Source organism: Vigna umbellata, chromosome 1 (genome assembly GCF_029865625.1).
Source record: "Vigna umbellata cultivar VRB3 chromosome 1, Vumbellata_1.0, whole genome shotgun sequence".
Classification (NCBI taxonomy): domain Eukaryota; kingdom Viridiplantae; phylum Streptophyta; class Magnoliopsida; order Fabales; family Fabaceae; genus Vigna; species Vigna umbellata.
In genome coordinates, this window is record NC_142165.1 from 109742119 (window position 1) to 109760467 (window position 18349).

The 18349-nt window shown below is 33.5% G+C and overlaps 1 protein-coding gene across 3 annotated transcripts in view; it reads right to left on the reverse strand.

The window, feature by feature from the left end:
* Positions 1 to 18349, reverse strand: part of LOC124833710 (RNA helicase family protein) — a 44892-nt gene that overhangs the window by 9322 nt on the left and 17221 nt on the right. For 2 of the 3 annotated variants that reach the window (XM_047308250.2, XM_088105569.1), the window contains exons 14-28: positions 17472 to 17529; positions 14384 to 14449; positions 12627 to 12709; positions 12332 to 12515; positions 12015 to 12170; positions 11832 to 11933; positions 11587 to 11739; positions 11030 to 11134; positions 10804 to 10944; positions 7027 to 7116; positions 6897 to 6953; positions 6034 to 6117; positions 4196 to 4294; positions 3973 to 4113; positions 1202 to 1272 (exon numbers count right to left, since the gene is read on the reverse strand). In XM_047308250.2, coding sequence (XP_047164206.1) covers positions 1202 to 1272; positions 3973 to 4113; positions 4196 to 4294; positions 6034 to 6117; positions 6897 to 6953; positions 7027 to 7116; positions 10804 to 10944; positions 11030 to 11134; positions 11587 to 11739; positions 11832 to 11933; positions 12015 to 12170; positions 12332 to 12515; positions 12627 to 12709; positions 14384 to 14449; positions 17472 to 17529 — 1590 coding nt within the window. The remainder of the gene's footprint in view (positions 1 to 1201; positions 1273 to 3972; positions 4114 to 4195; positions 4295 to 6033; positions 6118 to 6896; positions 6954 to 7026; positions 7117 to 10803; positions 10945 to 11029; positions 11135 to 11586; positions 11740 to 11831; positions 11934 to 12014; positions 12171 to 12331; positions 12516 to 12626; positions 12710 to 14383; positions 14450 to 17471; positions 17530 to 18349) is intronic. The other variant, XM_047308251.2, reaches the window with a different exon arrangement.

Consider the following 18349-nt stretch of genomic DNA (forward strand, 5'->3'; position numbering starts at 1 on the left):
AAAAATAAACTAAACATCAAAATATCATAAATAAGCTATGCATATCCTTAATGTATCCACATCTATATTGAGTTGGCAGTTCCATTTTATCAGGTTCCTATTGATCACTCTTTTCTCAAATCTATTTGCTCTGTTATAAATAGGAGATGAAATGATCAGGTCAGGACCATTATCCAAGATGCTGTGATTGGTATTATTAACAAAATATAGTTCAGCAGAAACAAACTGAGATTTTGTGAGATAGATTATCATTACATGAAGCATAAAACTTTGGTAAACCTAATCTCGTAGGTAGCATTGAGCTGGTAGCATAAATAACATTAAGGAATTTGCTATAATCAAAGTCATTGTTGTATCCGAACATCCTAGGAAATTTGTCAAGATTATTCAAGTTAGCCGGAGACCTCCAATTAATATTTGGGTTAAATGCATAACCGATGGAGCAATTAGAGGATTCACTAAAATGCTTGCAATAGATTTTGAAAATTAATTTGGCTACTACTTTGACCTGTTCTGAAGTTATTTTGGTTCATTCCCTTATCCATGAGCTAAAGGTTTCAGTTTGAGCTCCTATTATCTACATTGACTATTTTAGTATTGTTGCTGACTCAAAATCTCGTGCTACAATCAGCCAAATATTCTTTTTCTGGAGCGTTCTCAAGAAGTCTCTCATTGTTGATCTTGTTACAAAAGAGCAAGTTGCTGACATTCCCACCTAGCCTCTTTCAAAGGCCCAGTTCTGCAATCTAAGCGACAAACTTAGTTCTCAGCTGGTCACAGCTCTCACCCCAAGTTTGATGGGGGTTGAAATAGAGAATATGTGATTGCATATTAACTACAGTGTTTTAACTTCAGTTTTATCACTAGATTACTCTTTGCTAGCTGTAGTTAGTAGTCCAAGATGTCCATTCTGTTACAGGAAGTTACATAAACTTCTTCTAATCTCTACCATGGTTACCTGAATTTTCTGTTGAGAGGTTCAGAAAAAATCTGTAAAATAACTTTTTTCTTTTTCAATTCTCAGTTTCTATGATTCCACGGCAATCAATATCGAGATAAAACACAGATGAAACAATATGAATTGGTAGCTCAACTGCACTCCTAAAGGAGAAAATGGGAGAAGTTATGAATACAGGAGAAGAAAATGTAAACTAATCTCTTTAGTGACTTGAATGAGATGTAGAAAAAAAAGAAAAAATACCTTATCATAAACATCACGGAGCTGTTCAAAAAAACTGAACTGCAGAATTTCTGTGCAGCTTTAGCTCCTTTCTGCAGGTTTGAAATTATGAAGCAATTAAACCTGTGTTCTGAAAAAACAACGTACTCAAAATAATATGCACATATGTGACAGTTTCTATGGATAAATATACAGTGTATATTCTTATATCTTACAGTTGAAGTATATCCACCACTAGATTGGTACATCCTTTTCATAATCACGATAATTGATTGTATTTGATCCAAACATGTTCTCTACCCTCCCTCCCTAACCCCACGAATAAATATCATTTATTGGCAACACAAACTGTAGTCATTTCTGGGTATGGCTGCTTGTACTGGTATTTTCAAGGGTAATAGAGGAGAATATATTAGTAGTTTCTCATCTTTTTAAGGAGTTCACGAATGCTATTTATGCAGAAATTATGAGACTCACAGTGGAATATGCTTGGAATGCAAAATTTAGAAAGCTTTGGGTTGAATGTGATTCTACTTTGATCTGTTTAGTTTTTGCATCCCTTTCTAATGTTCCTTTGAGACTTAGAGGAACATACAGTTGTGTAAATCCGTGGATTTTAAAGTTTCTAATATTTTTCATGATGTTAATCACTGAATAGACAAGTTGACAGCTTTAAGGTGACAGGTTTGATACAGCTTACAAAAGAAGGAAAAAAAGAAGGTAGTTAGTACAGTTGTAATTACATAACAGTAACAAACTATTATAAATAGTCTTACTAGGAGGTGAGCAGGCCGTTTTGGAGTACTTTGTAAAGTGGAAAGTTAGGAGAGACAGGTCCTCTCAAAAGACCTTGAAAATTGTTCATTGTTGGTTCCTGTTGTTACCACATTGGTAGAACAAAGCTGTTTGGTTCTTTAGGTGAACATCCAAGAACCTGTCTTGGAGTTCTTTACGTGTATAATAAAGTCTGGGTACCTATCAATTGGTATTCAAAGCCTCTTTCCTGGTCCTGTGGTAGCTGTTGGGGCATGGTGAATACAGTAATGGAATTAAGATTAGATGGGCTTGAAAAGATAGTTCAAGAACAGGATAATGAGTATCTGTCTGGAAGATATGATTAGGGACTTATGGGGGTTGTGGAGAAACTGTCTTCCACCATGAAACAATCCGAGGATAATGCTTCTGTTGCAAATGGAGGCAATGAGGGCAGTAGAGAGAATGAGGAGCCAGGGTCTATCGTATCCTCATCAAAATGGAGGACGTTGGACATACCTGTCTTTGTAGGCTGCCTATGGCTGGACTAACAGATTGGACAGGTATTTTCATTTGAAAGAAGCCAGTGAGGAGGAAAGAATGCAGGCTGGCATGGCTGCTTTGGAAGGGAAAGCCTTGAATTGGTTTCAGTGGTGGAAAATTTGCAATCCAAATCCTACGTGGGAGGCACTCGAGGTGGTGGTTGTCTGCAGGTTTCAACCAACAATGCTTCAAAACCCCTCTGAAATTCTGATTGGCTTGCAACAAACAGGTTTAGTGGAAGATTATATTAAGCAGTTTGAACAATATAGTGGGTTCTTGAAGAGGATTCAACAAAATTATTTGGTAGGCATTTTCTTGAATGGGTTGAAGGAGGATATCAAGGCTGAGGTTAAGTTGTATGAACCCATAAATCTTCCTGAGTTGATGATGAAGGCTCAGATGGTTGAGGAAAAAAATCATAGTTACAACAAAAGGGGAGACCCAAGACATAACAAGTAGCATCACTAGGCAGCCAGCCACATCTACCCAGCCCATGCCTCCTCCACTTACTGAAGACTATATTCTAGAAGTATATCCAGAACAACTGCTAGATACTAGGAAGACCCCTCAAGGTGACTTAGAAGTTCTTATCAAATGGAAAAATCTTTCAGATATTGATAATAGTTGGGAATCTGCTGCTTGCATTCATAAATAATTTCCAAAATTTCACTTTGAGGACAAAGTGAATCTTCATGGAGGGGGTATTGATAAGTTTGATACAATTTACAAAAGAAGGAAAAAAAAAGATAGTTAGTACAGTTGTAATTACATAACTGTAACAGACTATTATAAATAGTCTTATTAGGAGGTGAGCAGGCAGTTTTAGAGTATTTTGTAAAGGGAAAAGTTAGGAGAGACAGGTCCTCTCGAAAGACCTTGAAAATTGTTCATTGTTGGTTCATGTTCTTACCGCATTGGTAGAACAAAGCTGTTTGGTTCTTTAGGTGAACATCCAAGAACTTGTCTTGGAGTTCTTTACGTGTATGATAAAGTCCGGGTACCTATCATAGGGCTGGAAAATAGAAAAGGTTTTAATGGTTCTCGGTTTTTCCTGCTAAGATAAGCTTAGATTTTTTTCATAATAGGATTCTTCTTCCTATATTCAGATTTGTATAGGTTTATTTGGCAGTTTTTTTTGGGAAGTTGTTTCATCTATTCTACATGGGTTTGGTTTGGTCCCCCACACTTTCTGTTTCTTCGTTTTTCTTTTTGTCTAATAAATTTCATGTGATGACAAATGATAAATGTTCTTTTGGATGTTAGCATAGCTGAGATATCAAAGTTCATAGTGATACCTAACATAGTTTTATATACCAAAAACAAATAGTCATTTCTTCTTATAGGGTTGCTAAATGTGTGTTCTTAGTTTGTGCACTAAAAAAGTAACACATAACTTAAAAGTAATATTGTATGTGCCTCAACCAAGCTATGAAGGTAAAATGATATGAAAGTTATTGACAGGATGGATAAAAATAAAATTGCAAATACATACTGACCTCAGTCAAAATTCTCTGCCACCTTTTATAAGCTGTCATCATCAATAAGTGATCAGATTGTCGATCAATATCATTTGTGTTGCCTGGCCCGTCTATCTTATCATTCAACAGTGTCAATTTTGCTCTTTCAACATTTTGCCTCTGACGATAGGCATCGCAGTTTATTCAGAATCTAATATGAAGTAAAGCTTGGGAAAATTTTAGGAAAGAACAGATGGAATACCTCATCCTTAGGATATACAAATGGAGACTTGTAACTCAGAAATGCAGCTATAGAGAGAATAGGAGACAAACAACCAAATATCGCACCATACAGAAGCATCTGCAATTACACAAACAGTTCCTTAGGTGGATGGTTCAAAATGCCTTATATAAGATTTCTCTCAACATCATTGAAGAGAAGAGCAACAAAGAAATGGACATAGCGAGCACCACATCTTTAGTAAATTTGATATATGATATTATTATTTACCAGAAATAATGTGAGTTAAGGAGAAGAGTCTTATTTTAGCAGAAACAACAAACATCTTACAAACAAGAAATGAAAATTTCAAGTGACTCCTGTATTTTAATTTAATGTGTTAGTTTTTCTATATTATATTTAATGTGTTTCTGTTTATATTATTATATATATGATGCTTTATTTTGTTTATTACATATTATGCCATAGATAATCTTTATATCTTTTAATGCTATATATTCATTATTATTACCATTCCTAAGTTATTTATATTACATGTTTTGACCGTGATATATGTTTACTAATAAAACATTATGATTTAGATGTATTAGTGTTATCTGCTTGTCTATAAAGTTATATGTTTCTGTAGTTTGTTTTAATTATTTTACAGGTGTATTTGTATATTTTATTTTCTAGACTAATTGTAGTTATAGGGCTACACTAGTCTGTAACTGTCTGTAACCTCTCAATTTATATGTAACCTCTCCTGATCTTTTATATGCTCTGCAACAGAACAAAACTGTAATTTTTATCTTTTCAAACTGATAGTACAGCCTACATCTTTTCCAGTCACACGACTGTATTTTACTATCTTGTATAATTATTCTTTCCATCATCCTCACCAAACTCTATTATGGTATCAAGAGCTAGTTCATGATCCACAATGGCCACTCCCAAATCCAATTCCCTCCTCTCTCCCAGAATTTTCCGCCCCTGTAGTTGAAATGCTTGATGATTCTAACTATCTTCATTGGAAGCAACAAGTTGAACCTGTTATGAATTCTTGTAAACTTCATTGCTTTGTTATTAATCCTATCATCCCTCCTCGCCATCTTATTGATATTGATAAGGAGTCTAATACAGTCTGGTGCCTCCTTCCATGTCACTAATGACTCTCAAAATATGTAACAGTTTAAACATTTGATGGTCCTGACAACATATATGTTGGCAATGGTGAAAGGTTTGAATGTTCTTGCCTCTGGTTCAACTAATCTTAGTCATTCCACAAAGTCATCCTTGGTTTTTCATCTTTGACATTTACTTGTCAGTTCTATCACCAAGAAGCTTCTTAGTGTACGTCAATTTGCTCTTGATAATGGTGTTTATTTTGAGTTTTATCCTCACTATTGTACTGTCAAATTTCAGGCCACTCATGAAACTCTCCTCCAAGGTGTTGTTGGTGCTGATGGTATATATTCCTTCCCCAACCTCAAGGTTTACCATCGCTTTCCTCCTGTTGCTGCTGCCTCTTCCTCCATTGCTCCACTGTCCGCTAAGTCTCTCCATTTATGGAACTCTTGATTAGGCCATCCTAATGTTAATGTATTCAAACTTGTAATCACTCAATGTAATGTTTCTTTCAATAGTGTAATGAATTAGCAGAGTGGAGAAATACTCTCAAGCGTATTCAAAAAAATTCTTCTCTTGTTTCATACACACCCATTTCTCTCATTTTCTTGGAATCTTTGTCATCTTAAAATGACGAAAACAAAGAAAAGCAAAATATAACAATTGACAAATTCTTAAGATATAACTACGTTGTGAAACAAATTTGAATTTAAACATTGGAAGAAAAGAGGGAAGATAAATTTGGTGAACACCTTCCCAATTAATACATCCACAGGTAGTTTTGCCAAATGATGACCAAGAGGTGTCAGCTCTTCATCCCCTTCAAGAGCACCAACCTAAAAAAAGTGTGGTTTCAATGAAAGCAAGCATAAACAAAGATAATAAAACATTTTGATCTATCATATTATCTACCCCTAGAAAAAGTATATGATTACACAAGTATTTCCAAACACATGATTGTAGGACTGAGCACATACGCTTCTAGGGAAAAGAAATATGAATCACTATACAAAAAGGCAATATGGATGGCTATACAACAAAATTCTTAAATTTATATAATAAACAAAAATAAACAGAAACTAGGTATGCAAAACCTTCGCTATATAGAATGTATTGTAAGTAGGATATTAAATGCATTATTAAAAGTTGGTTGAATATTAAATGTATTACTAGAAGCTAAGAAGTTTTTAGAAGATTCTAGAAATCTCTTTATAATTATTACTTTAGGGTTAGAGTTCTTTATAATAGAAACTGATGTACTGTTTCAAATGAATTGATTTGAATAAAAATCTTCTTTCTTTCATATTAATTATTTCAAGTGAATGAAAACCCAACTAGGTTGGGACTCCAAACTAAATCAATCATTTGCAGCATACATAAAATGTATAAGGCATCTTGAAAATCTGCCACTTCTTAATGGATAAGAACAGTATTGGCACATGCTGAATGCTGAACAAATAAATATGATATTCTGCCATTAATGAGACTGCAACCTTGCAGCCAGTTTGGCTTTAAAATAAACTGTGGATAATTTATCAAATTGGGTTATCAAAATCAAATTTATTTTGTACATATAATGAAATCTGTGACACAGTAAGAAAAGACCATAAATTACCTCATACAACAAAGATATTGCTGAATCCATTGCTTCAACCTTGGGAGGTTCCAATGCCTGTAATGGAAATGTATTGAAGAAAATTGTCCAAATAATCTGATCAGGTTTGTCTTTGAATAAAACAGTTTACCTCCAACAAAAATGGTTTGATATATCCAAAAGACAGTAACTTAATCTGCAAGCACAATTCCACTAATGGCATCCGAAGCATCTCTGGAACCTTCACAAGCAGAATATAATAAAAACATAGGACAATAATATACATATACATACACATACATACACACACACACACACATATATATATGTTTGTGTATATATATATATATATATATATATATAGGTATATATAGGTATATATATTGCAAATAACAAATAATTAGGAAAATATTCTTAATATCTCCATGGTATTTAGTAAAATACTATCCTTAGTATCTTCCCATTCATTTCAGCATATTTCTATTTTTTTTCTTCAAAGGCTTTGATTATTACAGTTAGATATATTATCTTTATCTTATATTTATTTTTTATCTTTAGTTAGTTTATTGTTATTCTTTATTTGTATTTTGGGCTTAGCCCATATTTCTTCTATTATAAATAGAGTACTTTATGTGTATATTCAACACAACGGAGATTAATCTCATACATAGTTTTCACTATATTTAACATGGTATCAAAACTTAAGGTTGTTATGAGAAAAAAAAATTTGCCACCTCTGCCCCTACACTCACCACTACTGGCAACGGCGTCGTCTACTGCCTCTGCCGATGGCCCAACCATCTATTGTCGTTGCCGTCTACCACCATTGCCGATGATGTCGTCGTCTATCACCACTTTCGGCGGCACTGCCGTCTGCCACCGTAAGAATTTTGTCTTCCAACACCTGTATCAGAGTACCTCAGTCCTGCTCTCCTAATTTCAGTTCTCTACCAGTGTCTTTTTCACAGTTGTCCCTTGTTTGCTGCCTCTACCCACCGACATTCCCTATGAGGGGAGTCTACTTCTAGGTGCTTTGATGAATAAAGGAGACCATTCTTTTGAAGAGCCAAATCTTGCACCTTTATTGTCTATCATCTGCACGTTGTCATTTTCGCCGTTCGCCGTGAAGAGGAGTATGTTTCCATGTGGTCCAATCTAGCCCATGTAGTCTACTATTGTTCGCCACTGTAGGCCACCACTGATGGCAATCAAGTCCCTACAGTTTGTCGCTGCTCGCCACTGCCAACCGTCATCCACTATTGATTGTAATCTTCTTTGTCAAAGTCATCTTAGTTGAAGTTTCGCGATTGTCCACCACTGTCCAATATTATTCTCCATAGTTTTTAGGATTTCTCTCTCCTATTCGTCCATGACTTCTTCTGTTGCTGTCTCTTTTGACCTCTCTTCTGTCAACAGTGCATTTGACCCATCCATAAATGCTTTTTCTCTAGTGACAAAGATGACTTTTATTAGTTTATTTATAACCATGGTGGCTCTTCAACAATGGTCTCTTTATCCACTAGATGTCAACAATGCATTCCTCAACAGCAATTTGCAAGAAGAGATCTATATGGAGCAACCTCCCATATTTGTTGCTCACGAGGAGTCTTTTGGATTGATATTTCGTCTTCTATGTCGTCTTCACACATCATTAACAATTTGGGGTCACTCATGTGCAAAAACAGATATTTTCACTAAATCTTTATTGATTATATTAGTAACGAGCATGGTACATACGATTTGTATGCATCAGCTTGAGGAGGAGTGTTAGATATATTATCTTTATCTTTTATATTTAGTTCGTTTGTTATCATTCCTTATTTGTATTTTGGGCTTAGACCATATTTCTTCTATTATAAATAGGGTACCTTATGTGTATATTCAAAACAATGGAGATTAATCTCAACATAGTTTTCACTATATTCAACAATTACAAATAGAGATGATGATAATGTAATTAGTGTGATTGTTATCAATAAAATAATACTTCATTTTCTTACACAGAAGATGAGAAAAAGTCATTAGTGAGAAGAAACTTAATCTGCTGAGAGTTTTATGAGGTGTTGAGCATTTTATGAGGTGTTGAGTGGATGCACTTAAATGACAACTACTTTTCTCATATTACAAATAGAAGATAGACCCAAACTAAAAGTGGGGAGAATGCGAGAGAAGATATTAGGGACCACAAAGTTGAGAGCTCTATAAACGTCATTTGAGCTAATTTCTCTTCTCTTCTCTTCTTGCATGTAAGAATTGTCTTGCTCATCATGAGAAGCTCATCCTCCTTGGATGTATCTTGTAACTTTTTTGTGAAGTCCTTGATATATATATATATATATATATATATATATATATATATATATATATATATATATATATATATATGTATATATATTTTGCTTTCCAATCTTTGGTTTAATTTTATACTTAATGCTTGAAAGTAGAAGAATCTATATTCATGATTCTGGAAATGGATTGTTATTGGAAAATATTATCTTTATTAGCGTTATACATTAGTCAAATTTTGTTTTTAATAATCCTTGTCCTGGCAGTATCACTCTATTACTGTTCTGTACCCTTTATTTTCAGTTAATTGGTTTTGCTGGTTTGTATCCGTAACTGTTCTTGACAGTCTTTTCATTTGATATCTATTTGTTCTGATATGGAAAGAACATACATATGCAATTTTTTCAAGTGCAAATATATTGCAATGATTTTTCAATGCATTACAATTGTCAAAAGATTAAACATTCGTGTATTCCAAATTCATGTCTTTCTTCAATTCTAACATGGTATCAAGAGCCAATTGCAGATCCACATTGGTTAATCCAAATTCCCTCCCATGCCCCTCCTAGTTTTTCCCAAATTCCACAGCCAAAAAACTGGATGACTCCAATAACGTAAGTTCGAAGTAGCAGTTTGACCCTGTGACTAAGGATCATAGACTCTATTGTTTTGTTGTCAAATTGGTTATCCACCCACGGTTTCATATAGAAGACTGGGAATCTAGGACTATTAACCCTGTGTATGAAGAAAGGGAGATCCCAGACCAAGTTTTACTTGCTTGGTTGCAATCCACACTATCCAAGAACATTCTATCTCTAGTTCTTGGCGTGGTTCACTCTTCTCAGGTATGGGAGCATACCTATGATCCCTTTCTTACCCAAAATCCCCTACATGCCAACTTTGCACAGATCTTTAGGCCTACTTGCTTGAGAACAAGTCTGTGCCGGAGTTCATGGGCCACATTAAGTCAATTGTTGATGAACATTGCTAGCATTAACATATTTCTTGTCCCCTCCATTGCCAAAAATCTTCTTACTGTCAATAAATTTGCCGTTGATAATGGTGTTTACTTTGAATTTTATCCTCACAACTATATTGTTAAATCTAAGGCCACCAATGAAATCCTTCTTAGGCCACCAAACACAGAGATTGATTTTCACTTTGTTAAAGAAAAGGAGCTCTCTAGAGAAATAACAACTAATTTTGTCAATTCTAGTGACCAGTTGGCTGACTTGTTCACCAAGACCATTAGAGGTTCTCAGATTGACTATATTTGTAATAAACTTGTTCATATGACATATAGGCTTCAACTTGAGCAAGAGTGTTAGAATGTAATTAGTCATTAACTATTACAGATTCAGTAATCATTAGCTGTTACACATTCTAGGAAATTACGATTATCGATTCCTGATTATTAGACAAGAATTTAATGTATTTGATTCTGGAAATTAGTATAAATAGATACATTTGTATTTAATGCTTTCAAGGTTTACAAAGGAAAATAAGAAAACAAATATATATATATATATATATATATATATATATATATTTTGAGAAAGGTATATTTTCATGACAAAGGATAGACTAAATGCACCTTTGGGTATCCTTTGAAATTTTAAGCATTTCATATGAAGTTAAATACCTGATATGGACGCATGAGCTTTTCAAATCTATGACGAGTGTACAAGCAAAAGCAAATTCCAGGTTTTACACGCCCTGCTCTACCACGTCGTTGCATTGCATTTGCTTGCGAAATCCAATCTTCTACCATGCTAGACAATTTCTATTATCAACCATAAAGACAATCAATTGTGTAAACAAATTTATTTTACACAATTGCCTCATTGAATAGAAGAAAGAAACCATACCTTTTGAGGATTGTAGCGATTCTCTTTATGCTTTCCACAATCAATTACATATATAACATCATCTATGGTTATGCTTGTCTCTGCTATATTTGTTGCTATAACAACCTAGGAAAAGAACAAAATGCTAACAAATGTGTATGCAGTAAGCAATAACTAAGGAATTACTTTTCTTGATTTCAGAAAGTAGTCGAGAGAAACAGAGAGATATCTAGTTTATTGAAAAAAAAAACTAACTGAACAGTTATAGAATGCTGACTCAGCAGTCATTTACAAACTAACTGAACAGTTACACGTTTTCAGAAATTTGATATGAAGAAAAGGCAGAGAAAAACTTAACAAAGGCAGAGCTAAATATTATTTCACTTAATCAGAAATAGTACACAAGATGAGCATATATAAGCTCAAAAGAGATTACACAAACATAACAGAAAAACTAACATCCAGTTGAATAACTAAATGTTTTACATGAACATCTCTAATGCACTCTAAATGAAATATAACTAACACATCTAACAAAACAAATATAGGATGATAAACATATTACTGATAAAACTTACCTTACGTATATTTCCTGGAGGGCGTAAAAACACCCTTTTCTGTTCACTTGATGCAACCGTTGAATGCAAAGGGATAATCCATTCAGAAGATGGCCCACCAAATTGACTAGATGCAACCAAGTTATCATGTAAATAGTTTATTTCAGACATTCCCTGTCAAGACAAGTTATAAGAAAAAATATAACTATTTGCACTAAAAATTACCGGTAAACATATAAACTCAATGCATAACCAAGTAGTCTTACCGGTAGGAATACAAGGATGGCACCCTCACTACAGGTTTCATCAATGAAACATATCAGATCTTCAAGGAGTTCATAATCAATAACATCTTCATTCAATCTTTTCTGAGTGAAAAAATATTGAACGGTCAAATCAGGGTGCCAATTTAAAATACTATACAGATTCACAGCTCAAAAGTGATTTACCATATTTTGTTGAGTTTGTTCACTGTATAATTCATAACAACTTGGAACAAAGTATGGATTAACTTGTACTTCAGAAAGCAGAGACTCATCACCCCAAGCAGATAAGACTACATTCTTCCTACCCCTGCTATTTTTCACAATATCTCTCTGCAAAATCTAGATTAAATGCTTCATGAATAAGAGCAAGGAAAATTCGTAATAAAATATAATTCAGACAGCATATGCCGCAAATAGTAAAAATTATAAAGAGTATATAATAAAGGGATTAAATCACAGTCATAGACATCCAACAGTAACTCAAGCTGATCACAGATTACCTGTCGTCTGGGAAATGTCCCATGTGTTAAAGAAGCTGCAGAATCTGAAGTAAGTCGATACTCAATCTTGTCATATATATCCTCAAGAAAGTATGTTGTCACTGGATGAGTCCTGCCTTCAGCGGTAACTACAGGGCAATTGCTGAAGTATCTTGAGAATAAACTTGAATCAACAGTTGCAGACCTGATCATTATAGTTGCATATATGACAGAAAACTTTAAGCTCAAAGCAAATTAATATAAGATAGTTTAGGCCATTAATTCCTGTAACAGTATAAAACACAAATTTGCATACATCAGAATGATCTTCAGTTTTCTAAAGCCTTTGCTTGACTGCTTCTCAATTAGATTCTTTAGGACAATTAGAAGAAAATCACCCTGTAAAACATGAAAACGCAAAATACATGACATTTATATATTTAAAAATATGATTAGAAACATAGACTATTGCAGAAACAGAGGAGGAATAATACTTCAAACACCACAAAGAGTTGAAACTTCCAACATCTACTTTATTTGTTTCTTCAATATCTTTTCACTACAGATAGGTTTCTTGGAGAGATCATGACTAGTATTCTCCATGGTTAGGAGGATCACAATAAGGAGAGGGCAATGGATGAAGGATGACAACGGTAAAATTTGTTGGATTGAAATGAATAATGTGGTGCATCAAGTGTGGACTAATTTGTCGAAGTATTGTTTCACTGAGCAGTTAAAGGATAATATATAATATTTGAAATACTCATATTTGAACACTAAAACAGGCACACCAAATGGAGATTCCCCATTATACATTAACAATATCTAACAAAAGCAATTTTCTTTTCAACATTATTTTATATAATTTTCATAAAAGAATTGAAATGGGTGTATTGTTTTATGTCCCCTTTTATTCTAATTAAAATTGAATGAGAATACAAAATATTGTTCTGTTCAAGATTATTAGTTTTTTCATTGTGTTGTATAAATTCATGTTAAGTTTTCAATTAACTGTATACAAAATCATATAATGAACACAAGATTATAATTTAATGTGTTCACTTTTTTACCAAAGTAAAAATATAAGCCATAACTTATTATAAAGGAATTAAAATTTAGTATATTAGACAATAACAAACATATTTGTAAGCTTTGATTTGAAATGGTAATATATTTGTCAACTATAGCCAGAGCTAGATCAATTTATTTACAGAAAATATAAAGTTAAATTATAATTTACGATTCATATATTTAATTAAACAAATTATACATACATGGTAGATAAAGCCATTATTAAAAATTTATATACACAATTCCTATAATACCACTTTACAACCTTGGACCCATAAAATGTCATGATTGGCCTAGATAATAACCTAAATATTTTTGCATAGTTAGGAAAACATGTCCCTATGCTAATTATGTTACTTTTACTTATTCATTTTTATTTGGGCTTAGCCCACGTTTTCTTTATTATAAATACAATATCATATATATATATATATATATATATATATATATATATATATATATATATATATATATATATTTTCTACACAAGGGAGATTAATTCTATAACTAGTTTTAACTATACTCAATATGGTATCTCCTGTTTCTCATATTTATAGAGAAGGGAATCATTATGTTGATAAGTTTGTATGCTTTGGTGTAAAAGAAATTTATTGTCTTTCTTATCTCTATTTTTATACTTTTAGAGTAAGCTGCAAATGATTGATATAACAGAGTGTCAACCTAGTTGGGATCATATCATATAGTGATGTTTTTCCATATTCTATTTTGATAAAAATAAAAAATAAAAAAAAAAACAAAAACAAAGGGTAGGTGGGTCTGTGCATTATCTACATTTCAAGCTAAAGGGATCTAACATAAGAAACCATGATGTGTCTTTACCTAATTACTCTTTTGAAATAGTTTATTCACGACAAATGGTGATCAAAGACATCTTAGAGGGAACTTCACACATCCAATAAGCCAAGGTATGAATAATGTGAGTTATATTCAATGTAAACTTTACAAAAGCTTCTCTATAGCAAATTAATTGATTTAACTCACCAACAAAGACCTCTCATGAACCTCATCAACTATGATATGAGTAATGCCTGACAAGCTTTGATCCCCCTGGAATATCAACAAGGTAAACAATAACTTGAAATTTAATAAAATAACACTTAAGAATGATTTAAATACAGTATAATTACATTTATGGGAAAATTCCTCTGATCCTTAATGTAAGACCCTTTAGCAGAATCACATAACCATTAAAAGTAATTAATTCAACTGATTTTGTTCATTTTCTTAAGAAAGGTGTACCAATATATCAAATTTACTCTCATTATTGATGGCTGCCTTCGCGTTACTCTTTAATGACAAACACACATTCATAATATTTAAAAGAGGCAAGAAAAAGAAATATAATGTTTTATTGAAATAACTAATAAAAATGACCAACAATTTGTTATAAAATGTGTTACCCAAAGAGAGAGTAATAACTAAATTGTCTCGTATAATATGTCCTATAATGAAGTGTTAGAATCTGTTTTATTTGTCAGAATCATTGTCTTTTATTAGTTATATTTTTTCCTTGTTTAACAGATTATAATTATTGTGAATAATGGGAATATCCCTGAATCATAGTGATATGGCTGTCTAGGAGTTATTATTATGCTTCCTAAAATAGCTCCATAGCCTTGTATATATGGATTGTATTCTCAGCATAATAATAATATAACATTTTAACGTAAATTCTGAGATGGCATCAGAGCTCTCAAATTCTGGGAGCTGCCTCTAACTGCGCACACCAAAACCCTAGACGGCAGCTTCATTGTTGTCGCACACAAAGCCCTAGACGGCAGCCTTCATTGCTGCTTCCACTTAACAAGGATGAGGTAGAGTAGATGAGATCACTCCTCACCAAGTTGGATAAGTCACTAGGTAGTTGTTCTCTGGCACATTCCCGTACGTTTGGCGAGTTCCTTTCTTTTGGACTTAATGCCTCAGATAAAAACCATAACCCATATTGGATACTAGATTTTGGGGCTACTGACCACATGACACCCCTACCTAAAAATTTCTTGTCTTACATCCCTTGCCCTAGAACCAAAGAAAATATTCACAGTCAATGGCTCTCTAATGACTGCAGCAAGTCAAGGAGCAGTTCAAATAAGCCCATCTATAACCCTTAAAAATGTCCTTCATATTCCTAAATTGTCTGTCAGTTTAGTTTCCATAAAAAAACTCATACAAATATCATGTAATGCTATTTTTTATGACAATGTTTGTATTTTATAGAACAAGTACTCGGGGAGGACGATTGGACATGCTAGAGAATGGAATGACTTGTATTACTTGGACCATCCAAATTTGCCACCAGACCTGGAAAATAACACCTCTTTTTTCTCTGATTCAATAAAGACCAGCAGGGAAAAGGTCTTCCTACATCACTGTCGCCTTGGACATCCTTCCTTTAGGGTCATAAAATTGTTATTCCCTTCCCTTTTTAGCAAATAAGATATGGCAAGTCTCAATTGTGATCTGTGTGAACTTGCTAAGCACAAATGTGCTCCTTTTTTAGGTAGTAATAATAAGAGCATTTTCTCCTTTTTTTTAATTCATACAGATGTGTGGGGTCCCTCAATTGTCCCAAATCTTTCTGGTGCCTGTTGGTTTCTTACCTTTATAGATGATTGTACTAGTGTCACATGGGTTTTCTTTCTAAAACAAAAATCTGAAGTCAGCTATGTGGTTCAACATTTTTTCTCCATGGTAAAAAATCAATTTGGTGTTAGCATTAAGAGGATCAGATAAGGCCAAAGATTACTTTAATCATGGGCTTATTTCCTTTTGTCAAAAGGAAGGCATCATTCATGAGTCATCTTGTGTCAAAATACCTCAACAAAATGGGATTGTTGAGAGAAAAAATGGACACCTTCTAGACCAAACGTGAGCCCATCTTTTTCAACATAAGGTTCCTAAAATGTTTTTGGGGGAGGCTATTCTCACTACTTTTTATCTAATTAATAGACTACCTTCTAGTATTCTAGCTTCCAAAAGCCCTATGGAGGTTTTGTCCTCTTTTTATCCTAATGTGTCCACATCCAACCACCTTATTCCAAGAATATTTGGGTGTGTTTCTTTTGTCCATGTGCACAGTAGTGATAGAGAGAAACTTGATCCTAGAGCCTTAAAATGTGTTTTCATAGGATACTCATCAACCCAAAAGGGGTATAAATGCTATCACCCACCTTCCAAAAAATTCTGTGTCCAGAGATGTCACCTTTTTTGAACACCAAAGTTATTTCCATGTTGTTCATCATGTTTGTATGCATCATTAGTGAAAGGCATGAGTGAATCAAAATCAACAATTAAATGATTGAGTTGACCAAGATATGTTTGTATATCATGATTTTCCAGAGGTGTGTTGGAAGTCTCACATCGACTAGAGATAAGACCAATTTATAATATATAAGTAGGGTGCAAACTTCACCTTACAAGCCGGTTTTGTGAGGTTGAGTTAGACTTAAAATCTCCTTAAAATGGTATTCAAACCAAGTTAGAGTCTATCCTAGCGATATTTGTTGTTTGTTGGGCATATTGTACCACCCGCTATCGGGCCGTTATCGGACCACCCATAAATGTCCAGTCTCACATTCGAGATGTATATACATCAGCGTGAGGGGGGGTGTTGGAAGTCTCACATCGACTAGATATAAGACCAATTTATAATATATATATATATATATATATATATATATATATATATATATAAGTGGGGTGCAAACCTCACCTTACAAGCCGGTTTTGTGGAGTTGAGTTAGACTTAAAATCCACTTTTTAACAACAATGATAACGTTGGAGACAACATTATAAAGGTGATGAACATCATTAGAGTATATTTTCTTGGCTTTGTTCCACACATTCTAACACCAATAAATGATTTTTACCTACGTTTCCACAAAATTGTACTCATGGGAGATGTGTGAATCTAACATTCCCAATTAAAAAAAAGTTTTATTCTCTTAAAAATATTATGTTAACCTTATTATATTAATGTGATAATAATTTTCAACCAAATGATGCATGTATCAAGTTGAAGACAACAAGAGGTATAGAACTGTTATACTATTAAACAAAAATAACCTACCATCAATTTTCTTAGAACAATGCCTGTCGTACAAAACAGAAGCCTTGTTTTCTCATTCCTAACAGGAAAAAAAACAGTCAAGGACTTAGAACATCCAATTAAGAAACAAAACAGAGAAAAACATTATTTTGGTCCCATGGGTCATGGGACATGTGAAAGGTGAAAAAAAAGAAGCATCAGCATTCAATTTCATAACACTTTCTTTCCATCTTAGTAACAATTTTCCACACAAAAGTCCAAGGTACTGGATAGTGGATACTGGTTTGTATTTTTATACTGGATAGTATAAAAATATTTAATAATTCAAGGTCCAAATTCAAAATGAATGAAGAAAATAAAGCAAGCCATATGAGTATAAGGCCACTTGCTTATGATAACAACTCATGGTCCTATTCGATGAGCCTCTCCAAGTTACTGTCCATTCCACTTGTGCAAGAAACAACATCCGAAGCATCAGTGCAGAAAAAAAAAACGACCTAGTCCAATCACCTGAACTACATCCAAGTAGTCGTACTAAAAAAATCCTTAAATATTCTTGATTTACCCATTCCCTTGAGAAAAAGAGAAAAGATCCTAATGTCAAGTATCCTAAATCCCAATGTGTTACCGAGCAACATTCTATGCAGCAATAAATTTTCATTACATCTATTTACGTGACTAAAATAAGCCTTAAAGGATAAGAACTGGATTGAAGACAAGATTGAAGGGATGAATGAAAAAGAATGAGACTTGGAAGATCATAGAAATATCTGAAGCAAAAAGGAAACAGATTGCAAACAGATATACAGAGCGAAATATCAATCAATGGTACATTTGACCTATATAAGCAAAGATTGTTAGCAAAAGGATACACCTCAACAAATGAGGTTGATTATCAC